The sequence below is a fragment of the Lonchura striata genome, chromosome 5 (genome assembly GCF_046129695.1).
Source record: "Lonchura striata isolate bLonStr1 chromosome 5, bLonStr1.mat, whole genome shotgun sequence".
Taxonomy (NCBI): Eukaryota; Metazoa; Chordata; class Aves; order Passeriformes; family Estrildidae; genus Lonchura; species Lonchura striata.
Window position 1 is genome coordinate 11,856,401 of NC_134607.1, and position 25,337 is coordinate 11,881,737.

The 25,337-nt window shown below is 39.8% G+C and overlaps 1 protein-coding gene across 2 annotated transcripts in view; it reads right to left on the bottom strand.

Annotated features, from left to right (window-relative positions):
- KDM5A (lysine demethylase 5A) overlaps positions 1-24,027 on the bottom strand; it is a 50,009-nt gene extending 25,982 nt beyond the window's left edge. Inside the window, exons 1-12 of one of the 2 annotated variants that reach the window (XM_021535070.2) lie at positions 23,798-24,027; positions 21,892-21,969; positions 20,222-20,344; positions 17,900-18,070; positions 17,285-17,419; positions 12,065-12,170; positions 11,415-11,503; positions 7,861-8,019; positions 4,921-5,040; positions 3,665-3,823; positions 1,870-2,051; positions 83-245 (exon numbers count right to left, since the gene is read on the bottom strand). In XM_021535070.2, coding sequence (XP_021390745.2) covers positions 83-245; positions 1,870-2,051; positions 3,665-3,823; positions 4,921-5,040; positions 7,861-8,019; positions 11,415-11,503; positions 12,065-12,170; positions 17,285-17,419; positions 17,900-18,070; positions 20,222-20,344; positions 21,892-21,969; positions 23,798-23,962 — 1,650 coding nt within the window. In that variant the 5' untranslated portion in view covers positions 23,963-24,027. Of the gene's footprint in view, positions 1-82; positions 246-1,869; positions 2,052-3,664; positions 3,824-4,920; positions 5,041-7,860; positions 8,020-11,414; positions 11,504-12,064; positions 12,171-17,284; positions 17,420-17,899; positions 18,071-20,221; positions 20,409-21,891; positions 23,405-23,797 lie in introns of those variants that run through there. The other variant, XM_021535071.3, reaches the window with a different exon arrangement.
- Between the last annotated feature and the right edge of the window lie 1,310 nt (positions 24,028-25,337).

Genomic DNA, 25,337 nt, shown 5'->3' on the forward strand with positions numbered 1-25,337 from the left:
CATTGTTATACAAATCTGGCAGAGAATGAAAAAAGAGAGCACACAGAAGCACTTATGTAAAAAATGCTCTTGTGCTACTTACTGGTACACCATGTTCCATCAGCACATTGGGGTTCATAATAGTGACCAGCTGATGCAGGAGATCAGGCTGGGATTCAAACAGCTCAGGAGCCAATTCCTTCATCACATCTTCCAGCTGCTCTGCTGCATGAGAGGGCACACCATACCATGTCTTCGGCTCTCCCCTACCGGAACACAAGCACAGGACTGAACACAAGTGAGAGGGAATTGATGGTGCCACCCAGCTGTAAAGCACACCTCACAGCCAGCAGCACTGTCCTCATGAGCCATTTCACACCAAGATTAAAAGAATGTCTTTAAGCATCTTCTTCAGGATGCATTACTCTGATAAATCAGTTACACTCCAACACAAATCTACTTGGCAGCAGATTTGCCTTGACAAGCTTAACATGGAAGATAATTGTCACTTACCATGCTCCCCAAAAGGTTAAAATGGGCAATTATTTTCCCTCGGGAAGAAGGAATTAGGTTTAATAAACAAAACCTTGGCTGTCACACCTACAGTCTAAGAAAGATCATGGTACTCTTCCATTCAATTAGGCTTGGAGTAGTCATATTCCTAAAACCAACAGAACAGTATACCAGCCAGTGGAGTAAAATACATGCAATCTCTCTAATATTCCTAACTAATTACTAAAAACCTGAAATCTACTGGACCATTAAGATGAAAAATGCCAAATAACATGGATTAGTTAAGTACAAGGGAACAAAAAGATTAACAGGACCAAAACTAACTAAATAATTAATCAAGCACTATTCCAGTCATTTCTTAACCAAAACGAACTGCCATGACCTCGCATGTCCAGCGCTGAGATTTATTTTTAAAATCTCTTTTACTAAGTACAAGCAGGAATCTGCTGAAAGGCCTGACAGGTGACACAGCCCTATGGACATGCATTATCCCAGAGGCCGGAGCCGGGAGCAGCATTCCCGGCGGGCTGCGGTGCCCCCTGCTGGCAGCACCCGGCAATGCTGCAGCGGGCACGGACCCGGCCGGCCAGGCTGCGAGTAACAGTAATGTCTTCCCAAGCGTACCCATCCGACACTGCTAGCGAACATGCTTCTTCAAAGATGTGCACTTGTGGTTTGAAGGCCATCAAGTCATCTCTCCCAGATGTCCAGCAACCTTTCTAAAGTCTCCCACAGCTCCCTCCCTGCCCCACTCACTGAGAACTGGGAAGACTGCAATTCCCATAGTTAATCTGTCACGACACTTCTATTCAGACAAAAAAGCTGAACATCTCAACACTTTCAGGACTGCTCCAAAAGGCAAAATTACTTCCAAATTTCTCTTTAGGAGTATTTCTGTGTATACACAGATCTTCTGCTGAACAGTCAACTCTGATGCCTTTAGAAGCCCTAAGACAGTAGATTCCACTTCTAGCACACAGACACCCCAACTTAAAATCATAAAGGAAGGAACCAGTGAACTCTTAACTCTGTTCTGAACAAAAAAACTTTCTTAAAAGAGATAGGATCCTGTAAAGCACAATTGTCTGGTGACACTGGAATGTTGGCCACATAAGAATATTTCATCAGTTCATGAAAGGCACTAATATGCTTGTCCTGGGTTTGCCTTAATTGAATGCTTTGCCTTGAACCACTACAATGCTTTAAAAAGCATCTGTATTCACTTTCAATCAGCCACAGCTAAGAACACAGACTGCTCTGCACATTCAGCTTTTCATTTGCAAATGTCCTCAGCATGCAGAGGCACTTTGAAGTAGAACTACAAAGTTCCTAAAGCCAACAGGGCAATAAGGTAGATGCACAAAGGATAGCCCATACCAATGCAGGTAGTTGATCGAATAGCTCCAGTGGTCTTCAATATGCCAGCAAAAGGAGGAGAAGCACATCCCTACATACAGCCAGGGCACCTTCATTCCAGAGATGTCTGCATTGATATGAGCAAGGACTGACTGCTCGAGAATGGGCATGTTGTTCAAGTTCCAACCAGAGAGAGCATAATCCTACCAAAATAATAAAATTTAAACAAATCAGAAGAACATAAGGACACCAAGTCCAGAAAAGCAAAGTACAAATAAAAACATCAGCCTATCCATTTCTACAGTAGATAACAGGATATTTCCTGCAACAATGCAGGAAACAAACATCAAACCCAGAAATAATTACTTAAATACTGCAGTCATCAAATAATCACACTAAGATTTTAGTAACAGTCCTAGTGTTTCAATATAGCCCATCTTCTTTGGATCAAGGCTTATACACTTAGGTTTTAATTTTTTCCCCATCACAAGACTGCAGGTTTCATGCTTTTCTGGTGGAATAAAATACCAGCAACGCCAGCAGAACTTAAAATAGAAGTCTTCAGTAATATAAGACAATTTTAAAATTGTAAACAATACAGTGAATCTCATTATACTATTTCAGCTTTTTTTACACACCCATTTTACCATGCTGCACTTTATGTTGATGTACTGTATAGATTATTTTAGAAAATTTTCTCAAGGGAAGAAATTCCTCCACACTCATTTTTGAGAGGACACCATCACCTGTTTTCCACTCTCACCTTTACTTTCAAATACACACGATTTGTTAAAAAAACTATAATCCAGACAGCCCACTTACTCTGCTTTAGCATTAATCTACTTTCCACTTTTACAAATGCTGTAAGCATGGATTGATTGGAATTTTAGATATAACCTACAGCTGCTGAAAGGACTGGTCAGACCCTCAGCTGAGCGAAATATTGTTGCTGTTTCCTTTGCTCTGACACTACAAAGACATTGCAGTGAGTCAGAAGACTTAAATGATCTGGCTGAGATTTTTTTTAAGTGACTATCTTCATACAAATAGAATTAGCAGTGCTGACTCGCTAAGCAGCTACACATTCACAGCATAGCCAACAAAGGTACACACAGGAAGGTGCAGGAAGAGATGGGAGATGCCAGTGAACAGGATTACCTCTTCCAGTGAGCAGTATAAATAGATTTTGGGCTGTGTAATCAGGAAACCACACCTTTACTATGTCTGAATTTAAGCATACAAGCAGCAAGAAAATTGCTTTTCTACAGTAAGGTCTGAGGGAAAATAGGTAATACACTTTTCAGATGTGGTACCATCTTCCCAGATGTGGTACCACTTACCAAATTCTTTATAAATTTTTTTATAATTGAACACTGTACCTACATCTACATTATTACAGTATGCACAGAGAAGCAAGCTAAATCAATTTAGTTTGTCTAACCCATTAATTCACACACTGTTTCCTAAGGAGGACAGAATTATGTTTCTGTACCTAACTCTATAACGAAAAGGTTTGGAACAAGAAAGAAAAATTATTGAAGAGTCTCCTCATACTCAGACAAACTGCAACAACTTGTACATCTCTGTCTGCTACGATTAAGTGATAGAAAACAGGTGTGACTTAAATCATGAAACAGACCTTGCTTATCAGCAACCAGATCTGTAAAACAACCTCAACCTCAAATATCAGATTAATGCCCTGCTCGAAAGGAACACTAAGTACGTGCAAAAGCCTGAAAAAATTTCTTCATGAGAAAATCCACACTGATTTCTGCAAAGCAAAGAATGGGGTCAGTTTGCATATCCTGTTCCTCACTTCCTCCTCTGGCATCAGCTTTCGTCGGCCATCCTTCACTGGGAAGCCACTCCCAAAGTCCTTCGATGAGATATCGGCCCCATATTCCACAATAACATCTTCTTCTATGCTGCTCACTAATCGCCAGAATTCTTTTTCTACCAGCTCAGTGGGAACCATCTGAAAGCAGAAGAGAGGTTATGGTATGTGCAGATAACAAAAATTATCATTCAACCAATAAATCATTATTAACTCCCCATGAATTTTCATACACCAAGGTCACTCCCCCTCTCCCCTCCATCTCTTCAAAGTCATAGTTTTGGTCTGTATTCTTCGATAGTGGCTGGAATGTTTCAGATAGAAGGGATAAACAAAAGAAGATGGAATCACCATTCATACAGCAAAACACAGGGGGAAGAGGAGACAGACAGTAGAAATAAAGCAGCAAAGAGAACAAACCATGCAAATAAAGCATGCAAATTCCAAACTACTTCAGAGGATAATTACCAGGATTTCTGAACAACAGTAAGGAAATTCAGATATAAAACTGTGTTCAGGAGTTTGATCTTCATATAGCTCATCATTACTCTTAGATATATTCATTTATGAAGCTTATTCTTAAAATAAGCTTTGTTCCATGTCCCAAAGTTGTCTCATAAATTGAAGTCCTTAAAAGGAAGAAGCTTTAACAAGAATGTCCATAAATTACCAAAGAACCATGAGAGGAAGAAGACCTTGGTGCTGCATGCAGTCCACAGGACAGTGGAACTGTGCCAAAGCAGAAATTCTAGTTTGAAAAATGCTGCTGTGATGCGTAACAAAAAAAATCAAAAAACCCAAAAACACTGTGATTATCAGACAGATTTAGTCTATTGACTTGCCTACAAGAAAATACCTTAAGAGGAAGGAAAAAAAAGATTTATCCTCTGGACAAACTACACCAAGACAAAAGGCATAGAGAGGGCAGGGAAAGGGCCCCTATGCCAAATGAGCAAGATACTTAGTCCAATTTATCAAAAAGGGCAAGAACATTAACTAGAGTGCACCCAGGAGAGTAAACTCTAACAAGCAATAAAGCTGTCTGCTCATTTTGGGGAAAGGGTGAAATGAAGTTAAAATGAGACCAGATGTCAGCTAGCTAAATAATTTGTTTACATATTTGAAGCTTATAGTGCCTCTTTAAACAAGGCTAAGATGTCTTAGCAAAAATCCAAGACCAGCTGAAACCTCTTCTCTTTTTCCCTTACAAGAAATCCCACCAAAAGCTGAAAACTCACATGGACCGGCATGTTGAAATAATCAGACTTGAAGTTATCAGCCATTTCACCAAAACTCTGGAGAGTATATTCCCTGACAGCTTGTTCAAATCCAAAGGCTTCTCGGGGTTTGTTGCATTCCTAGGAGACAGAACATAGAAATTTTGTTCCCTGCAGCAGACTCTGACACAGTTACATTTTTAGCAAGAAGCCCTAGTGTCCATCTGAGTCGTTAGCCAGCAAAATAAGCTACCAGTTTTGAGACTTTTCCAGCCAAGGCTGTCATACCACAACGGAAACAGACCAGAATTAATGGCACAGAAGCTAATCTAACACTGTAACCCCAGGCCTCCACACTTCTGCTTTCCTGTCCATGGCTACATTTCTTCAGCTACTGCTGCTAGCCACAAAGCAAGACTGTGCACAAGATGCTTAGACAGCCACAGGACATTTCTGTAGACACACTGGATTCAAGCACCTGCAAAATAACTACACAGGAACAAACCCCCCAAGTGTTTCAGCCTTATCAAGTCAGCAAATCATCAACAGATTTGACACCATGAAAATATATAATAGGGAAGAGAAAAAAGAAAATTAGAACAGGGCTACGCAGCCAACAGACATGGCCCATCTGACAGAAAATCTCCACGTTTTTGTCTGCTCTATCCCTATTCATCCTGAAAATGAAAAAAATATTGGTGCACATTTCAGCTCCTCTCCCCACTCATTTTTAATGTGCTCTTCTCAGCTCCTTTGGAACTGACACATTGGAACACAAAGATGATGTAAAACTATCAAATAGTCAGTTTTTCAGTCAAAGAAACAGGACTGGAAAGGAATTCATCAGTAGTTGTATTTTTTTTTTTTCAAGAGGAACTATCCTTAGACTATTCCCACTATGTATCAAAGTGGTTCTTTGTTCTGATTTGAAAACAAAATCAGTGAGAGACTCAAAGTCAAAAATACAATTTATTAGGAAAAAGTGAAAAAGAAAATAAAATACATCCAATAATACAAAAGAAAAGCTACTGACAGAGTCAGAATACAACCTGACACCCTTTTTGGTCAGGGTGTTGGTAGCCATCCAAATTGGAATCTTCCTGGATTTCCTGGAGGACTTCCTGGAGTCCTCCTGGAAATCCAGCAGAAAAACTGAGTCTGAAGTCCTAAAAACCCAGATTACACCCAGTTAGGAATGCTTGGCTCCTCCCTCTAGGCAGAGCATCTCACAATAGGACGCTGTCAAGTCAAGCAGTGACATTCAATAGGCCATTAACAGCAGATGTCTCCCCAGAGGGAGAATTGGTTGTGAAAGAGATAAGGAAAACTGCCTACTTAACAGAAGATAACTGCCATACAGAGTGGAAAATGTAATACATCTTGTCTTGCAATCTGGGACACTCTTAAATGGAGCCTTCAACAGGGAGTCTACAACATCTGTGAACACTGTAAAACAATGTTGACCTAAATACATATAAAAAGCCCTTACCCTATTCTTCCCAGCTTCTGTTCCAGTACCCTGCTGTAAAATTGCAGTAAGGATCTGTACACAATTAACATCTGAAGTAAAAACTAAGTCAAAAAGTACTAGTGAATACTTCAAGCATCTTTTGCTGTTACTTGCTTACTCTCCAGTACACATTATAGTAATGTGTTTTCTCCTAACTCTTACTTTCAATGCCTTTCCAAAACTTTTAAAATATTTTCTCTATCATTTGCTAGTAAAAAATTACTTGACATCTTTCCTGGGTTTGTTCCTGCCTGCATTTTTTTCTTTGATAACAATCTATTCCTGGTTTTACTATCAATAATGAAATTTCTTGAGTTTCCACAGTCTTGAACTGTTGGCAGCCACTCTATTTACTACTATAGTCTCTAAGTTAACTCCATATTAGATTGCTGCAGTTTGCTAATACTTCTTTATTGCTCTGTCTTAAGAGAAAATAAAGTTGGTTAATCCACTCTCCGAGCAACAGCCCAAAGAGAACGTTTCATCTCTTCCCTTGCCTGTAGCTATGAATTTCCACCTTTCTTTAAGCAGCATTTGCCCGAGTTCATCTGACAGCCTCATCTCTCAGTGAAGGGTTAGAGCAGTGAGCTGATCCAGCCCATGTGGCTGCACAACTCTCCGAACACCACCATAAAGGAACCAGCAGCAGCCAACACTGCAGAAGGGCATGGGGAGGAAGTGGGCCTATAAACGTGTGCACAACTCCTCCTTTTGGAAACACAGCCTCAAGAGTGAAAGCCAGCCTTGTAATTACAGAGTCATAACAGTAAGCCTCTTCCTCTGAATCCTACATCTACCAACTTTCTGAGCGTGCAAAATTTGTTTCCTTAAGACAAATACCAAACCAATCAAGTGGTGCTTGCTATCTGTTGATCAATCATCTCTTAGAACTGCTCTTCTTTTTTGAGTAATGAAATTCAACTGGCTTCCACTTCCAGAGCCTGAGCAGATTCATTTTTAGACAAAACCAAATCTAAAATAGCTACAACAAAACTTTAAATTAGTTTTTTCACTTTCTGCTACAGGCCATTCTGAACAACGCCATAATGTCTTTCCAATAATCAAAGCTCCCTGTTATGCCTAAATGTCATACCTTATTTACTCCATAGTTTACAAATTGTGTCATCATTATGTGGAAACATCCATTATAACGCTAGTTCTCACACCTAATTCCACACTACCAGATTATAAAATTGAGTTTCAGCTCTTAATATACCATGGTCAAATTTTTACCTGTCACACAGCCACATCAAAAATAAAGGTTATGCCCAAGCTTTAGAAGGAATGTTTCTCTCTTCTTATGGCTCATCAGCCAAAATTCAAGGCTCATCTTGGCAATATTCTAAAACAAATCATGCATTCTACATGGATGGACTGCTGAATTGCTCTTCTTCTGATCTTTCCAGGTACACAAGTACACATACAAAGCTCCAGTAGTTCTTGAACTATACCTCAGCAACGCACTTTGGACACCTCCAGTCACCCTTGGGTACGTCAGGAAGAGGAGGAATCAAGCAGAAAGTGTGATAGCTGTCATCACATCCATCACACAGTAGCAGTTTATCCTCGTTATTTCCTCTACCACAAAATAAGCAAACATAGAGATCAACCTGTGGGAGGGGAAAAAAAAAATAAAAAAGTTACAAGCAGTTCCTCATCCAGAGCCTGCGTTACTTAAACTAAGGAACAAAGGATGATATCCTGAAGTCAAATATATGAGCATCAACCCTGGTTTTTGAGAAGTATTGGTCATGATAGTTTCTGTTTCATTCCCAAAACAGCACTATGTGGGGGCAGGAGGACTTGGGTTCTGCAAAATAACTGTCCAGGTTCAGTTGAACTAACTTTGTTATCTAACTCAAGCAGCAGCTCACTCATGTTATTCTAAGGCAAAAGATTAAGTTACAGTTTTTAGAAATCCCTCTCTTCAGCCCTCTTATTGTGGAAAACAATTTCAACTATATCTCTACAAAGACTGTATGGCTATAGAAAATCTCAAAAAGGTATTTCAGAAATACACACATCATCACTTGCAACAGTACAGTGGTATCCTTGCAACGAAAATGCGATTATAAAATCCACAAATCTACAGATTTTGATCTAAAAATTCATGAGGAAGCAAAGGAAACCATATGTAAAAGTAACAACTTCTTTCTCATTTTTTCCAAAGCAAAGAATAAAAACTCTGAATGGTAAGAAAGAAATATTAATCCAAATACAACAGAAAACAGTTTTTGGAAGTTGTTCAAGATAGTCTCTCAACTGGGAGACATTCTCTGGGGCAAGAGAAAACCGTATGAAGAGTTTTCAAATTTTCTTTGTTCTAGCTTCCTGTAGAGTGCAAAGAACTTTAATTAATAGAGATATTTAATATAACACTGAAGAACTGTAACAATTTAAATGAAAATAACCCTTGTTATTGCATAATCTTTGCTAAAAAATTACCTTTTGTATTTATTTTTACTAACAGCATGAACTTCATTAATGACACCCTACTCCAAATTCTGCTACTACTCCCACCAGCCTGTGACAATTCAGGCTGTCTGTATTTCCTTCACACAGCTCAAAATAACACCAGAAGAGGTGGGGCTGTATTTGGTGGGGTCTGTCAATTTAATCAACATGTCACAAAAACATGTGCATTTCAGCTGATTAGGATCAGGTGGATTAAAGAAACACAAACCCATCTCCAGTTACAGAGGCCTACAGTTAAGTAACAGTGCATACAGTTAAGTATGCAATCTCTTAGCTATGCAGTAATATACTTCTTAAGGAGACTGCTCAGGTTTCTTAAGAAACTATTTAAAAAATAATGCAGCTCTACTCAGAGGCGTATCATTTTCCCCTTAAAAAAAAAAAAAAAATCCATGCACTCACTCTCATGGAACATTATCTCTGTCTAATGCATCAAACCAGCTGCTTTTGTTGCAAGTACATAGAAGGGAGGGAGGGTACCTCAGCAAGCACTTTCATATTCTCTTCCCAAAACTTAGCAATGCATAAAAATGGCAATCCTAAGTTTTCTGTGGTTCTCACTAGCTACCTCTCACTGCTAATACCTTCTCTCTGAATTCCAATTAACATATGCAACCTCTATGTTAGCATACGTGATGATGTGGAAAATACAAAAACTGCATTGAAATAGATATTCACAGCAAGCAGACCAGTGATTATGCAATAACCAGAAAAAACCTGCTAACCATGTAATAAACCAATGTAAGACTATGATGATATATAATTATATGCATCAAGGAGAGAGGAGGGGATAAAAAGATATATTTTATCTCCCAGTTGGTGATTCACTATGGGAGTAAATTACATGGGACTCCATTTTCTTCATGGTGGAAAAAGGCCATTATTTATTCACATAACTTGTTTTTATACATTTTTACAGACCTCATGTGGGACTCCAATTGTTTAGTAGTATTCTTGCCAATTACGTTTATTGCTTAGTAGCAAGTTGTTATTCTGTATTGATTGGTCACTCAAACACCCCGTGTCTACATGCAGGAATAGTTGTTTGTGAAAGATAATTTTCATTTTTCTATCTAACGGTGCAAAAACAGTTTTGTAGGAGCAGGTTGTTTTTTACCCAGGAACAGACTATTATGTTAACAAACTCCTCACAACAGAATTGCTCTCACATAGGAACTTGCAAAATGCTAGCTCTGACAAGGTCAAACACCGATTCCAGGAAAGCAGGCTTGATTTTATGAAGCCTTTATTATTTTTCTACCTTACTGCAACAATTCACCAAATGAAATCAATTTCATAGTTTGCACTTTAAAAAAAAGAGAAATAAATGATGAAGTAATACACACAAAACTACACCAAAGTATTTTTCAGCCCAGTGTTATATGAGGTAAATGCACCAGCATTTAGGACTGCTTTCCTTATCCAAGTATTAAAAAAAGTGTGGAACCAAATAGTACTAAGTCACAGAATTTCAAAAGATTAGAGTTACAGCAATACAGTTTCAAAACAACAGTTCTATTGTAGCAGCATTTTCATTTTTTCTTTTAAATACAGGTTAAATGAAAAGAGTAAGTAAATAATAGCAATCCATAAAAAACCCAAAAGACTAGACAAAATATTTTAAAATGAATGCATAGTTAAAATTATCAAATTTACATGGCCTAGGAAAACCATATACTCAGAAGTACTAGCACAACTGAAAAAATTCAAATCATACAACTCCTAAGTGACTGACAATGGCACAGTGATCTTGTTTTTAAATATCCAAATTCTCCCACTTTTTCCACCCCATACAAAAATGTGATTACTAGAGTTTTTAGGTTGCCTTGGTCTTCCATGGTTGAAATTTAAGATAGGCTTTTGTAAGTGTTCTCAGGCTAAGAGAATCCACTAGAGGAAAAAAAATAATTTACAAGGAAAAAAAAAAAGGAACAGCTGAATTTTAAGTGAAGAGTCTAATTCTTCATATAATAAAAGCACAGCTCTTCATTCATGGCTGCACACACACGTTAAGTTATGACACTTTAAAAGTAGGAAGTCACATTCTATGAAAGGCATTAAGAACAACTGTACATTGTTTTTCCATGGACAAACATCAGAGAACTAAATGTTTTATTTTTCCTATTCACAGAGAAGACACAAGATGTGGAATTGCTAAAAACAACCTCCTGAACTAGTGGAGCATGCTTTAGAATCTCTTCTAAGGAAAAAAAAAAAGTATTGTAATTCTTCTACTAAGGGGAGCTCTAACACAAACTGAACTACTGAAGTAATTCAAGCATGTAGCATATGATCAGCAAAAAGCTTCACATTGAAACCGCTTTTCTGCCCCAAAGATGAAAACAAGAGCCTTGAGCACAGATTGTTTTTCAAAATACTGTTCTTTCTTCCCACAATATTATCATCTGCTGCAGCATGCGTTCATTCATCTGCTTGGAGGGGTGGGGGTTCTTTTAGAGGAAAAAGAAAAATCTTAGTAAATCAACCAAGTCCTTTCTATCAGAAGTCACAGCAAAGGCATCAAACTTACAAAGTTGACAGAAAGAGTTCCTTTGCGCTGCCTCATCTGCATTCCAAATGCTTCTGATCTGGTTCCCTTGCGCCTTCGCGTCACCTCATCTTGAAGTAAAATGAAGTTAAATGCTATTAATATGACATCAAGACAGACTTAACTTGTAAAAACACCCCACACACCCAGCCTGGCACCCTGCCTTTCAGATCAGAAACTACTTAGCAGTCCAAAGAAAGTAAAAATGGCATGTTATATCTGGTCAATCTAAAATCAACAGCGATTAGGAAAAACATCTTTTGCTTATCCTCACAGGTGATCCCAATGGCTTCATGAAAAACAGTGAATTAGACACCTGAGTTTTGCACTTTGCTGGCAGGATCAGTTTCAGTGCTTTTAAATCTTGCTTCCCCTTTCAGTCACTCAGTTCCATGGAAAGGCTGCTTAATTGTTATTATTACTATCTAATACATAAAGAGCTGAAACTCTGCCAAGTTATATGAAGCACTCTGTAAATCTCTTGTGAATGAAACCCTAGAATACTTAGCTTTCTTTTTCCAGTTTTGATTTGCCTTCTTCTTAATACTGTCTCTAGAGACATTCAGGAAGATTTGACAGTCTCACTGAAAGCAAAGAACTCACAGAAAGCTAAGAGCCCAAGATTTAATTACCCTCTTTATCCTTTGCTCCCAATGCCAGTCCCATCATCTTGGGTCCAGCTCCAAAGATCTGCAGCTTCTTTAGTTCGGTGTTTCTACTCATTTCTCCTGCCTCTGCCTAAAAATAAATACAAGACCACATCAGCAGAAACCACCAATATTTCCCCTCCAGGTTTCTTCACAATTTGTTTCTATTCCAGTCTCCCAGAATATGAGCTCATCAAAAGAAGCAAGCCTGAAAAGATACAATTTTCTGTTCCTAAAGGCAATGAACATATGCAAATGGAGTAAGAGAAAGAATTTTTGTCCCAAATTTCCAAATTATTTCCCATGTAATATTCCAAATCAACTATAAGAAGTGACCGCTACACCAAATAAAGGAACTAGGTTTGACATTTTGCAAAAAATAGCAAGACTGCCAGAGCAACTTTTTCTAAAATCACTATGATTCAGTAAAGTGCCTGGATTTTAATGTGGTTTCAACAGGATTTCCTTATCTGCTTCATGAGTAGATACATCCACATGACACTAACGAGTTCCAACCAACTTCCTTAAGCTAGGCTGCTTCTGGGTTTATTTATGATGAAATGTTGTGAGTACAATTCAGATCACAGCTACTCATGCTGCAAGCTCAAAATCAGAAGTAAAAAGACCCATTTGGTGACAGCTCCAAGCCCCTGGCAGTGGTGTTTCCTGAAGTGTTCTGCTCTAATGAACTTCTTCCTGTTTCCCATTACTGACCTACCTCATTTTCTCACATCACTGCCACTAAACTAACAAAAAGAAGAAAAACAAGAAAAAAAATCTGCTTTTATCTGCAACACAATTACCTTGGCATTTTTCTTTATGCCGCCTCCTTATACTTGGAAAAATCTCTCTGATGTGGTATAGAAGGCCACTAAATTCTCACTGTTCAAAAACTTCCTCCTGAAATTCATTGATCTTAAAAGATCTCATCAAGACTATCAATTTTGAAGGGCATGTAATTTTAAAGGAGTTATTCTTCAGCTAGCTTCCTGATGATATTTCATCTGTTATTTTTCAAAGCTATGGCCTGACATCTCATGCCTGTCCCTTGGGGTGACATGCCTTCAAAGTCTTTAATCAATTATTAAAAAAACCCCAAAAAATATCTTCTAAAATGGTGTTTAACATAAGTTCTAATACACTGGCAATAAACATTATAGAAGATTATTATTCTGCCTTAATCAGTTGTTTTTCTTGCTTTCAGAAAACATTTAAAGATATAGTTTCCCATGCATTATTACTCTATGGAATTTTCAGTGATATTTACAGTCCCTGTTCCCACTGAACTGGGTACACATTATGCTAACAGGCATATTTCCAACCTAATTACTGCTGATATTCTAATTTTGAACATTTATATGTTGCTATTAATTTATTAGCACTTTATATGTAGCCAACTTTGTAAGCCCACTGTGCAACTGTGCAAATTTTTCCTCACCGATTCCTCATGTTTTGGCTTACAAGCCATAAGGAAATACACCAGAGACTTCCTAGCCCCTCATTTCCCATTTGAAATTCATTAACAGCTCAACCATTCTCTCAACTAATAGAGCCTGACAGAATCAATTCACATATTTCAGCACAGACACCAATTCAACACAATTTTCTCAATTTCTCCTACTATTGTGACCAAAGATAGTTTTCTCAATGAGATACGAAAAATGATTTTATTATCATATTTAATAGAAGCAAATCATTAACACACAACTAGAAGGTTTTACAGCTTAGTTTAAAAATACGTTACCTAAATATATTTTCCTAACTCCTTGGCTCAGATTTACTTTCATCCACTAAACCTTAGTGGAAGAAATCCATTCATACTCAGGTGGAAAGAGCTACAGAGTTTTGAAAAAGAACAGTTTGCATATTGGAAGATGAATGGTTTTTAAAAATCAGATTCCTATGTAACCTCACAAACACTGACTGGATATGGATACATAAAGGTGTAAATACCAAAAGTATTCAGAAGCCCCACTAAGCATTTTTCTGCTGTGTCCTTTAAGACTGTAAAAAAAAAAGCCAAACTCACAACTGTGAGTGCATGGAAGCAGCAGCAATCATGCATTCCTTGCCATTCTCTCACTGTTAACAACACAAAACTCCAGCTCACTTTTGCATAATATTTTCTCTATGCAAGTGAAACGAACTTGATTAAACTGTGATTATGTTCTTATCTCCTCTTTGTCCTGAAGGATACAGACTGTGTCTTACCTTCTCAACTTTTACGTACAACCAAAGGGCTTTTCTTATGTATGGGCCAAGCCTAATAAAACAACCCAGTCACACTAGAGTCACTCACTGTTCTCTTGTCTCATCCCTCATCAATTCTGAAACATTTGCAACCCCACTCCTCCACCCCAATGCACAAGAACACAACAGTAACAACCTGTAGCCAAAATATTTACAAGTCTGGGGCATTTGTCAGCATCTCCCAGAGTTCTTTTGTTTCACTATTTTTTTTCAGTTATTGACATGGGAAGTAATCTTTCAAGCAAAAAAATCTGAAGCTTATTTTATTGTGTTATTCTGTAATCATAAAGAAACCTGAAAGCAGATGTATTACTTAGAATTGTTTTTAATAAAATTCTCTGGACATTATTTTAGTATTCTTTGAGAAGACAGCACTTTTTGTTCCAGTACTGCAATTCTTTACCAGAAATCACCATGACATAGCCTCATTAGAGAAATCCCTTGTCAGTTAAAATACACCTTAACAGATCATCGATGAAGATACCACTACCCTTTTCTAAGAAAGTATTCTCCTAAATTTAAGCTTTCCTTAAGGATATTCTCTTTTCCTAATTTGAATTAATATACTTTTTGTTGTAATTTTCTTTACAAGCCTTTAGGAACTCAGCTGCCTCCAGCTTTCATTTGTGAAAGCTTTCTTCACAGAAAAGAGAGAATAAAGCATTAAGTTTATTTTCTGAATATAATCGCTCACCATCTAATTATTCCCTTCCCATTCAGAGACAATGTTTTCAACTGGCATTTGATTATAGTATCCAAAGATTCTCAAACCACACTTCACAGAGGAGGACAGCCATTGCCTATTTCCTTTCATTTTTCACATTCTCGAAAAATCCTGAAATTTCCTTTTTCAGTCTCCCACCCCCTTCTACTGCTGAGGATGTTTCTCTATTTCAGTAATTTCTAGATACTATATTTATACTTTCTTATTAATTGCCCATTCTAAGGTAAAGTTATCTGCAAGAAGATGCAGAGGATCTTGGGAAACTACTTCTAGCACTTGGAAAAGATCTAAGGATCTGCACAGGTCTGTGGAATTATCCACGCTCACTAACCAGGCACTGGACTACTTGGCACACTACACAGAAATCATTCAGATGTTTCAGCTAGAGCAGAATGACATTTATTTAGTAGTTTTTTACACTACTTGTGTATTACCAGCTCTCTAAAGATTGTTTAGAAAACCTCAGGTCCAATTCCAGGTATTTATTTCAGACAATAAACAGAGTCCTGTCTACAATAAAAAAAGTGCACTGGAATCTGGAACAATGTCTCCATGTTCTCAGAAATTTATTTACACTCCTACCATTTCTGACTACTGAGGAAAAATCTGTCTCTAAATGCTACTCCAGGGATGTTAAGATATTATACACAGCTTCCAACACAGCCAAAACCTATTTCTCTTGTCTGTGCAAGTAGGATGAGTTTTTCCTGTATTCAAGAACTCAATTCAGCCATTTTAATAACTGTAATGCTTAAAAGATAACTTGGCTACAAGCCTAATAAAAGGCCTTTAAATATATATATTTTTTTCAGATTATCTAAATAAAATTATCTCTTATTTCTGAATTGCAGGCACTTCAAACAAAGTGAAACAGCTTTACAGTGTCAGGATCACCAAAGAATCATCTTTCCAATATGGAGAAATGACAAGTACCACTATTCTACTGAAATCAGCAGGAAAAAAGATCCCACAGGACCTTAATAAAACAGTAACACTTTTACACCATATGCAAGAAAAAGGACATACTGGCATTTTGCCTTAAGATTCATTCAAATCCAAGGAATAATTCCACATAGCAAATGACTGCTGAAGTTCCTGCAGCACTCTCAGATTTTCTGGATAGCTCACTACCAATACTTTGAGAGATCAAGAAGGCTGGGACTGCTTGTGTGATGCACTGCTATATGGCTATGATAAATAATTTCAAGTCAGCTTTAGCAAGCTGAGAAAACACACTAAAAAAGACAATTCAGTCTAAGTCATCAGAGAAGAAGGCGAAAAATTACAAAGGATACTCAAATACCTCAGTGACAAGAGAGGTGCATTGTGGAAAAAAAAAAAGCAGTTAAAGAGCATTTGAAAAAAACTTGTGGTGCTGGAGCTATGTCTAGAATAGTATGAAGCAAGTAGGAAGCTGGTTGCATATAAATCCAGCTTTCACCCACGCTCTGCTGATGAGCCAGCAGGGAACCACCAGACTTCATGTGAAAAGCTTCAGGATGTTGCCTGCAGGAGTATCTCTGTCAGAAGGGGAAGGCCTGATTTAAATAGTGCAACAGAGCCATCAGACCACAATTATTTTCTCTTAAGACAGCAATTTTAAATGGTGGTGATTCAGTCTGAACTCAGATTTTCTCAAGGGTACTTCCCAGGAGTCAATATCACCTACCAGAATACCAGAAATTCCTACAACACCAGTAATTCAGAAGGAATGAAACTGCTTTTCAGCAGAAAAACTGTAGAACACCTATATAGTTCCAGCTGTCCCTGATCATCTCCTCATACATCTGTTTCAGTTCTTCAGAAGAACTGCCTGCCCTGCTTGAGATAGTTAGTCCCACATGCAAATCCACAATTAACCATTACTTACATGTATTTGCATTTATGTCATTAAGAGGTATATTTTAAAAAGGTTTTAAAAAGTTCTAAAATTTTGTACAAGCAGAAGCTTTAACATCAACTCACTAAAAGCCTTCTGTCTTGTTTTCACAGATACAATCATTACCAAGGTACTTAGGCCACTTGTCAGTAAACAAAAAGCAACTCTTACAAGTTTTGACACAAACAGTGCATAAGATGTATCAAGCCAGATCTCAGAGTTACAAACTGAGAGTTACTTCTCCGGATTTTAGTTAAATGAAGACTGCTTCCTGGTAGTGCTTCTGAGCAGGTTCCTACAGCCAAAAGCTACTGCACTGGTGGGAGAAATAAGAGGTAATCAGCAGGAATACCTGGGATTTGACACGCCTGGTTCTCTTCAACATAACATTCATCCTTGAAGCCTGCTTTGGGGAAGCTTGGGCATCTGAACTGAGGTCCTCAGCATCCACTTTTTCCTTAAGATCTAAGTTAGGCTTTTGGATGCCCTAGAGGAGCAGAGAACAGGAGACTGTTGGTCAGGCAGTGCTAATGATTCCAGAGCCTGTAAATCATTCTGTTTGCTAAGAAACATGACGAGTGAAGTCACACAGCATTACACACACAATTTGGAAAATAGGCCAATTAATTCATTCACCATTCAAATAAGAAAACTGAATCCCTGCTACCAAGTTATCAAGAGAAAAATAAACATTTCCAATTAAGCATATCTTCTTTTGTCTTGTTTTCCTTCCCAACACAGTTGACCTCAGTCCTATAAAGAAATACCACAAAATAACTACACAAGGTCATGTTACAACTTCCAGCACTATTCTGTCACAGATAACTACAAGGGTGGTTCTAACTTTGTTGGCACAGCTGGAGCTTCTAACAGCAGTGACCCCATGTCCCAGTTTCACAGAGAGTAACACAACACCCTGTGTGCCTTTTGGGTACCCTCTTCCTAGCGTGAAAGATGAGCATCTCACCATGAGGCTGACCCCGGACTGGAAGAGCTCATAGGGATACAGGATCCGCTCATAATGAGACTTGAGCAATGACCCCGTGCCTTTCCCTGGCAGGTAGCCAAGCCGACTCGCCACTTTAGACCATTTCTTCTCTTTGGTCACTACTTCAAAGCCTCCTTTGTTGGCAACAATCTGAAATAAATAAAAAGTTAAGGGTTTTGAGCTGCTCTCACCACCTTGTGTAAAGCAAGAATCAATTAAACCAACCAAATGTTAAAAGGTTCCATGAAAAGTGACAGAATCCTGAAATTAGCTTTTGTTTCCTGAAAGACTAATCCTTTAATAACAAAGCACTTATTCTTATTGCTTCATATATGTAATGTGATTTTTAATTTGCTAGCAAACATAAATTGCATACTATCTGTAACAGAAGGGGTCCAACAGTTGAGGTTATCATGTGCTGGAAAAGATACAAAACCTACCATAAGAGCAAACTGAAAAGTTAACCCTCACCAGACTTGTACTCTGTTGTAAAACACAAGTCTGGCCAGCAATAAAGCCCATTTTAACAGACCCCAGGCAGAAAGGAGTGTTGGAGCTCAGAACTCTCACAAAACCTGGAAGAGAGACTACTATAAAGAGGGAAAAGTCAATTTACCTTCCAACTCAGTCCAGTTACTACACATGACTTCAATTGGTTTCAGACCAGTAATTCACATACAGAACTATCACTGCTTACATCTATATGTATATACAATTAAAAACAAAACCATTTTCCTGCAAGCAGTATAACAGCATATGAGTTGCTTCCTCCGACACACAGGCCACATTTCGACTGCCTCCATTCCTTTTACAGTTTGACTGCCAAGCAACTTAAAACACAAATGGATTATAATTCCATTTATATTATTTGTAAGACTAGTATCATTTTTACAGGAATATAAACTTTTGCATTGCATTTCTTTACACATGAAGACTAAATTTCAAGCTCAGTGTTTCATATACTGTTAGAAACCTCAAGGCAAAAACATTTGTTACTGGAGTTAAACTTATGGTTTGCTTGTGAGGCTGAAGTAAACTGAGAAGTCTAACTGTGATAGTGATAAGTAAATTTGTTAATTCTGGTTTCTCCCATAATCCCACAGCATTACACTTACATAAAACAATAATAATAATGATAATTATTTTTATTCATACTTACAGAAAAGCTCTAGAGAAACCTTTTAAAATAAACCTGTCCTAAACTTCAACTTATCTTTAAAATTTCCAGGAAAACTTGTTTTCTGAAATTATCTAAAGAAGCTAAAGAAGCCAGTAATGAACCAAATCAACTCAGAGCTGCCAATCTACAGCCAATTGAAATGTTCCAGCTCACTACAATGACCCAGATATTTTCCAGTATCTCTCTGATATTCTGCATATCCCACCATAGACACAATAGACACAAAAAGAAAAAAAAAAATACTAGAAGACATTTTATCAGCTTTTCTCTGCATTTTATTAGCCCCTCTAGACTTTCCAAAACACTTGACTTTCTTTAAAACAAAAATATACTCATTTACATTTTTACTTACCTAAGAGAAATAAATCTTGATTGGGGATGGAAACTGATGCACTAACCTAGAAGCACTAGAACTACCAGAACTTCGGTCTTTTCCCTGCAAGAAGAAATCTACCTATTTATATTTATTAGCAGCTAAGTCTATAATGGTACATACATTTTGCCAGTGCAAAACAAAATTCCAACAGAGACTTGTGCATAAACTTTGAAAGAAATTTGGTGCGTTCACCAAACATAACTATGGAAACATTCATTTCTAGCCAGCCTTAAGCCAAGTCTGTTTTGGAAATTAAATAAGTATTCCTTGAGCTGACATTATATATTTTCAGAGACACGTGTTTATAAAAACCTCTACTGGAAGAGAAGAAGGAGAAATTGCAATAAATCATTACAGAATTGTTGATCAGAGCTGAAATGAACACAAGCATACTGCTGCCTTCCCAAACAACACCTCAAACTCCTGCAGCTCTACCACATGTAAGAATGGAGAACTAGAAATCAAGAGGCCAGCTGAAATCAGAACACTCAAGCTATACAAGCTAATAAATACCTGGTGTATGGAACCCAACCAATCCAACCAAAGGTAACTAATTTAATTACACTGCGAGAGGTCTGCCATAAATATTCAAATTAGAAATGTTTTTTTCATTTAATTTTTCCCACTTATTTAATCTCTGAGTTAATAAGATTAGTGCTGTAACACAAGTCATTCCTCTTGCTTGGCTTCTTGAGCTTGAATGAAAACTAAAATCCCTGTCTGCCTAAGGTCTACAAATACTTACCTTGCTCAGACCATACAGATCCAGTATTTTTCTCTCAACCACAGGGATTTTTAAATTGGATCCTTGGAGTTCCCAAAATTTTGCTAACTGATCCAGGAAGTCCAGTTTCACTCTTGTCATTGCCTGGAATCAGTAAAGGTAGACAATCACGTATGTTCAAAACCAAATGTGGCAAAATCTTACAGTCCTGAGAGAAAACAAGGTAAGTTTTTATAGTGTTTCCATTTTCAACATGGAACTTGCCTGGGAGGTATTTCTTTATCAGGTAAAAAAACCCCTAAAAATATAAATTTTGTTTAAAAAAACACTTCACAAAAAGAAAATTACATATGCTTTTCTCTCTGCATTTAAGACACTATAAATTAAATTCCTACCAAATAATTTCTTGGCCTGAAAGCAAAATGCATGCTTATGAAATGATCATCATTCCAAGCAGAAACACAAGAAAAATTATTGTGACCCCCGCCAACAGTCACATTTGACTGCATTTGACCTGAGGCTGTGGAGAAGGCTTCCAAAATAGAATGATAAAACTAAGATTATGGGTGTGTAGTTTGAATAGAAGTGTGTAATATCACATGGTAGAAAACTTAGAGCTTTAAGTTTTAGAACACAGTAATTAATATAAAGCAAGAGAGAGGTTTTTAGTCCCTCTTTACCTTCTTCTCCATGGGTTTGGGTGGTATAATGTAATCAGATAAAAAAGTCCACATTGTGGGCCACAGGTGGTTAGTTATTAGGTTAAAAGTAAAAATAATTTGTGTCATTTCTTAATTAGAGATTAAAAGGCCTTGTAGAGAGAGAGATATAGCTCCATGTTTTTAGTGTGTTAGAGTGAAGTGCTGTAGAACTCATGGCTTGTGAGACGGTAACATAGATAAGAACTAATAAACACCTCAGTCCAAACAAGAAATAGCATCTCAAGCTTTAATCCCAACCATGGCAAAAAGAAGTGGTGTCCTGTGTGAACAAGACAATTATCTGTGGGGAGGAGGGGAATTACCAAGTTTTTGTATGTGCCAGTTTTTATATATTCCTTATCCACACAAAGGGTCTCTTCTCTGAAGTATTTCTGGAGTACCCAAATCACTTTCCATAAGGAGACCCATTTACAAGCCAAATGACATTTTGGTAGGTGAACAAAGCAAGGCTTTGAGAGATGTTGCAGAGATAAGGAAAAATCAGGACAGAATGGAGGTCATACTGCTCACTTAAGTTTTAAAATCATAACATTATCAGCTATAATAAACCTATAAAAATAATTTTAAGGATTAAAAGGCATTATTATGACAGTATGAGGTAACCAGAGGTATCAGAGCAGCAGGAAATATTTTAAGAGGAAAAAATCATTGCCTGTGGAGCTCTGAAGGCTAGATACTGGCTGCTCTTACTAAACACATGATATTTGGAATTCATTCTAGACACTATCAGGTGAATGAGAAAAACTCCTGTGGTTATTTTGGGGGAATAAAATAAAAAACAGAATTTTCTCAAAGCGAGGGAGGGTTATTTTATACAAACTTTGCCACTGCCAAGTATAAACACTGATGTGGTCTACAGGCTTCTGAAGTGTCCCCCATCCAGAAACCTGGCAAGCTGCAAATCTCAGGCAGGAAGACCTCTTTCTTTCAGTGCAAGCACAAAATTATATCAACAGTGAAAAAGCTCACCTCCAGTTCATTCAGGCGCTGAATTCGTGGAGTGAAACGAAAACTTTGTACTTCACATGCAAATGGAGGCTGCCAGTCCTAAGCAGAGACAGAAAGACATTTTACTGCTTCCAGAAACTTCTCTGAAAAATGCACAAAACCAAACACCCTAATAATGCCTCAGTAAACAAGCTTCCAATAGTAAATTAGTTTCTCAGAACAACCGGTGATATAATTTTCCAATTTTAAGATATTTTCTGCTTATACAACAATGTTCCTCCCACCACATTTTAGTTTGAATAAAGATCCTCACAGATTCAAAAATGTCAAAGAAAATAAGGTTCAAAGCATCTCAGTATGCATTACCTCATGCTATGCTTAAACATGAAATACACTCTTTAGCTGATCGGTTATTTATTTACTTTAAACAAAGAATCCATATATCCTGCACACTGAAAAATCCTCAGTGTCAACAGCAACAAAGGCTAAACCAGGCATATCATAACATATCTAAAGGTTTTCTGCTTGTCTACAGTCATTTCAATAAAGACAAGACCACAAGTTGTGAGCCCAATTCTTTAACAGAAATGGAGCCATACATAATGATTTTCTCAGCAACATCAGGGGTCCTTGCAACTACAAGTGCCTCCCACTCCCATTTCTCAAACCCTGTTACATCAAAACAAGAAAATCAGCTTTTTAGCACTTTTTACCAAAGCTTTAGTTACAGCAGAGCATCCACCTGGCAGTGGCTACACCAGAAGAAGGACACGCCATTACAGGTGGACAAGCCACATAATCTGCTGCAGCATGTAAAGGCCTTGAGCACAGCCTTAAATATTTACAACTTCTAATAATAGAAAATAGCAATTAATCAGTCAGGGTAGTATGAAATGTCTGATTTAGCAATTATTGCAGACTATAAATCAACCCAACACGTGCATCCTGTGAAACCCTGAAAGGCAAGCAGCTCAGCAGTCTCAGAGAAACGCAAATGCATCCAACAGCCAGAGAAGTTTCAGTTATCCTCAATGAACAGGATCTGGATCTGTTCCTTGTGGGCTCTCAAACTGAGCTATGCAGCTTATTTTAGAAAGGGCAGCCCCTTGGAGGTCAAGTTTTCACCATGTCACTAAACTAACTAAACACATTCCAGGAACCAAAACAGGTCAGGAGAGAACCAGGAAATCCAATCAGCAACCCCCATATCTACACTGTTCTCAGTTACACACTTTCTTTTCAGGTTTTTACCTCTCTCACTGTTTTCAAGTCTCTTATTAACAGCTGCATTTGAAGTGTATTTGTACTCTAATAACTCACTGATGTAAGTGCCTTTTGCCAAGCTGCCTGAAGCTCTCCCTGTGATGACCCGCCTGGTCACTAGGCAGGTGACCTGTAACTCCCAAGCCATCGGAGAGATTAAGCGGATACCTCCCGAACAGCTGTGAACAAACGTAATGCCCGCACACCAACAGGTTGGCCACCCTCCTCTTAACGGTCTAAAAATTGTGTTTATGAACAATGATACAAAACGAACAAATACCCTTCCCTCTCCCTCTTTCCCACCCGGAGCAAACGCCCGATTTCACCTACAAAGCCTTCCCAGCTTTCACAAGTCGACTGCTGGCGTTTTGGAAATAAAAATAGCACGAAGTCCCGGGCACCACCACGCACTATTCGCTTCTCAGCTGCTCCAAAGCAGCCTCTACAAAGCCCCGCTCGGAGGTCAAAGATTCTACAGGTTCCTCGGCGTCCCTGGCACGGACACCGCGGCCTAAGGAAAGCGACACACGAAACCCCGAGTGTGTGCGGAGAGGGGGGGACTGGCCTGTCCAGCTCCTCACGTCCTCCACCCGGCCACCGAGGGCCCGGCCGCTCTCGGACCACCCGGGGATCCGGCAGGCGCAGCCGCCAAGGCGGGCGGTACCTTGGGGGGCCGGATCTTGCAGATGCCGGTTTTCTCGGCCAGGCCGCGGATGCGGCCTATGAAGCCGAGTGGGTCGCTGAACTCCTCCCAGCTGGGCTCGAATACGGGGCACTCGGGCGGCGGCACGAACTCGGCCGCATAGCGCGACCCGCCGCCCCCCGCCATGGCCGCAGGGGGAGGGGGGCGCCGCCGCCGCCGGGAGCGCAGGGCGGAGAGGGATGGCCGGGGGCTCAGGGGCTGGGCCGGGGACCGAGGCGCATCCCCTGGCGGCGCTGCCGGGCGGGGCGGCGGAATGTGCTGCCAAGCGCTGCTGCCGCTGTCCCGGCCGGGACCGCTGCCCCCGCCCGAGCCCCGCTCCTCGCCTCCCAGCCCGCCGGAAGTGACGTCCCTTCTACGGCCTCCCGGAAGCTCTCGCACGTTGCCTTCCGATCCAAAAAGTAGTTCCTCCGCAGCGCTTCCTCTGCCGAGGTGGCTTCCTCGCTTTCAGCTCCCGGACAAGCCCCCGCGACAGAGCTCAGGGCAAACCGCCCCGCCCGCCGCCTCTCAGGGCACTGCGCCGCGACAGGAGGGACCGGGGGCCGGGGAGGGCGGGGCCACCCCACTTCCGCCGCGGAGGAATGTGTGACGAAGTGCGAGCCATTCTCTTCCGGTTCCGCGGGGCCGCGTCGCCCATTGTCTGTGCCGGACGTCAGGAGCGCCGCTGGAGGCCCCGCCCCTCCCGAGCCCCGCCCCTCACGGGCCCCGCCCCCTCATGGGGGCCGCCCTCTCACGGGCCCCGCCCCGAGCTCGCCCCCGGCAGCGGCGGTGACGGAGGGAGGTGTCGGAATGGGGAGGGAGGCGCAAGTGTCACAGAGTCCGGCTGCCTGCCCTGCACAGCACATCCCCAGTCACACCGTGTGCCCGAGAGCGGTGTCCAAATGCTCCTCGAGCTCTGGCAGGCTGGTGCTGTGCCACTGCCCTGGGGAGCTGTTCCAGTGCCCAGACACCCTCTGGGGGAAAAACCTTTTTGTAATATCCAACCTAAACCTGCCCTGGCACAGCTCCAGGCCGTTCCCTCGGCTCCTGTCAATGAGAGATCTGTATCTTTTACCTATCTGTTGCAACACGGTCTTCCAAAGTATGTTTTTTTGTGTTCAACCAAAACTGTGCCTTCGCTATCTACCAAATGCCACATTTCACTCTATTCTTACTGATTATTCAAACCTCCGTGCTGGTGTTCTGTTTCAGCCTCAGAAAAAGTTTATATCCTGAGCTGGAAGGGACCAACCAACAACGGTCATCAGGGCCAGTCCGTAACAGCAGCCTATCTTCTGGACTTTGCCAAGAGAAATTATCTACCCTGCTATTTTCTCTATTTCATGAGAAAATTGATTTGAAGAAGAATCACAGAGTTCTTCTCTCTGGAAGGGACCCACAAGTATCATCAAGTTCAACTCCTGGCCCTGCATAGGACACTCCAAGAGTCACCATGTGCCTGAGAGCGTTGTCTAAATGCTCCTCGAGCTCTGGCAGGCTGGTGCTGTGCCCACTGCCCTGTGGA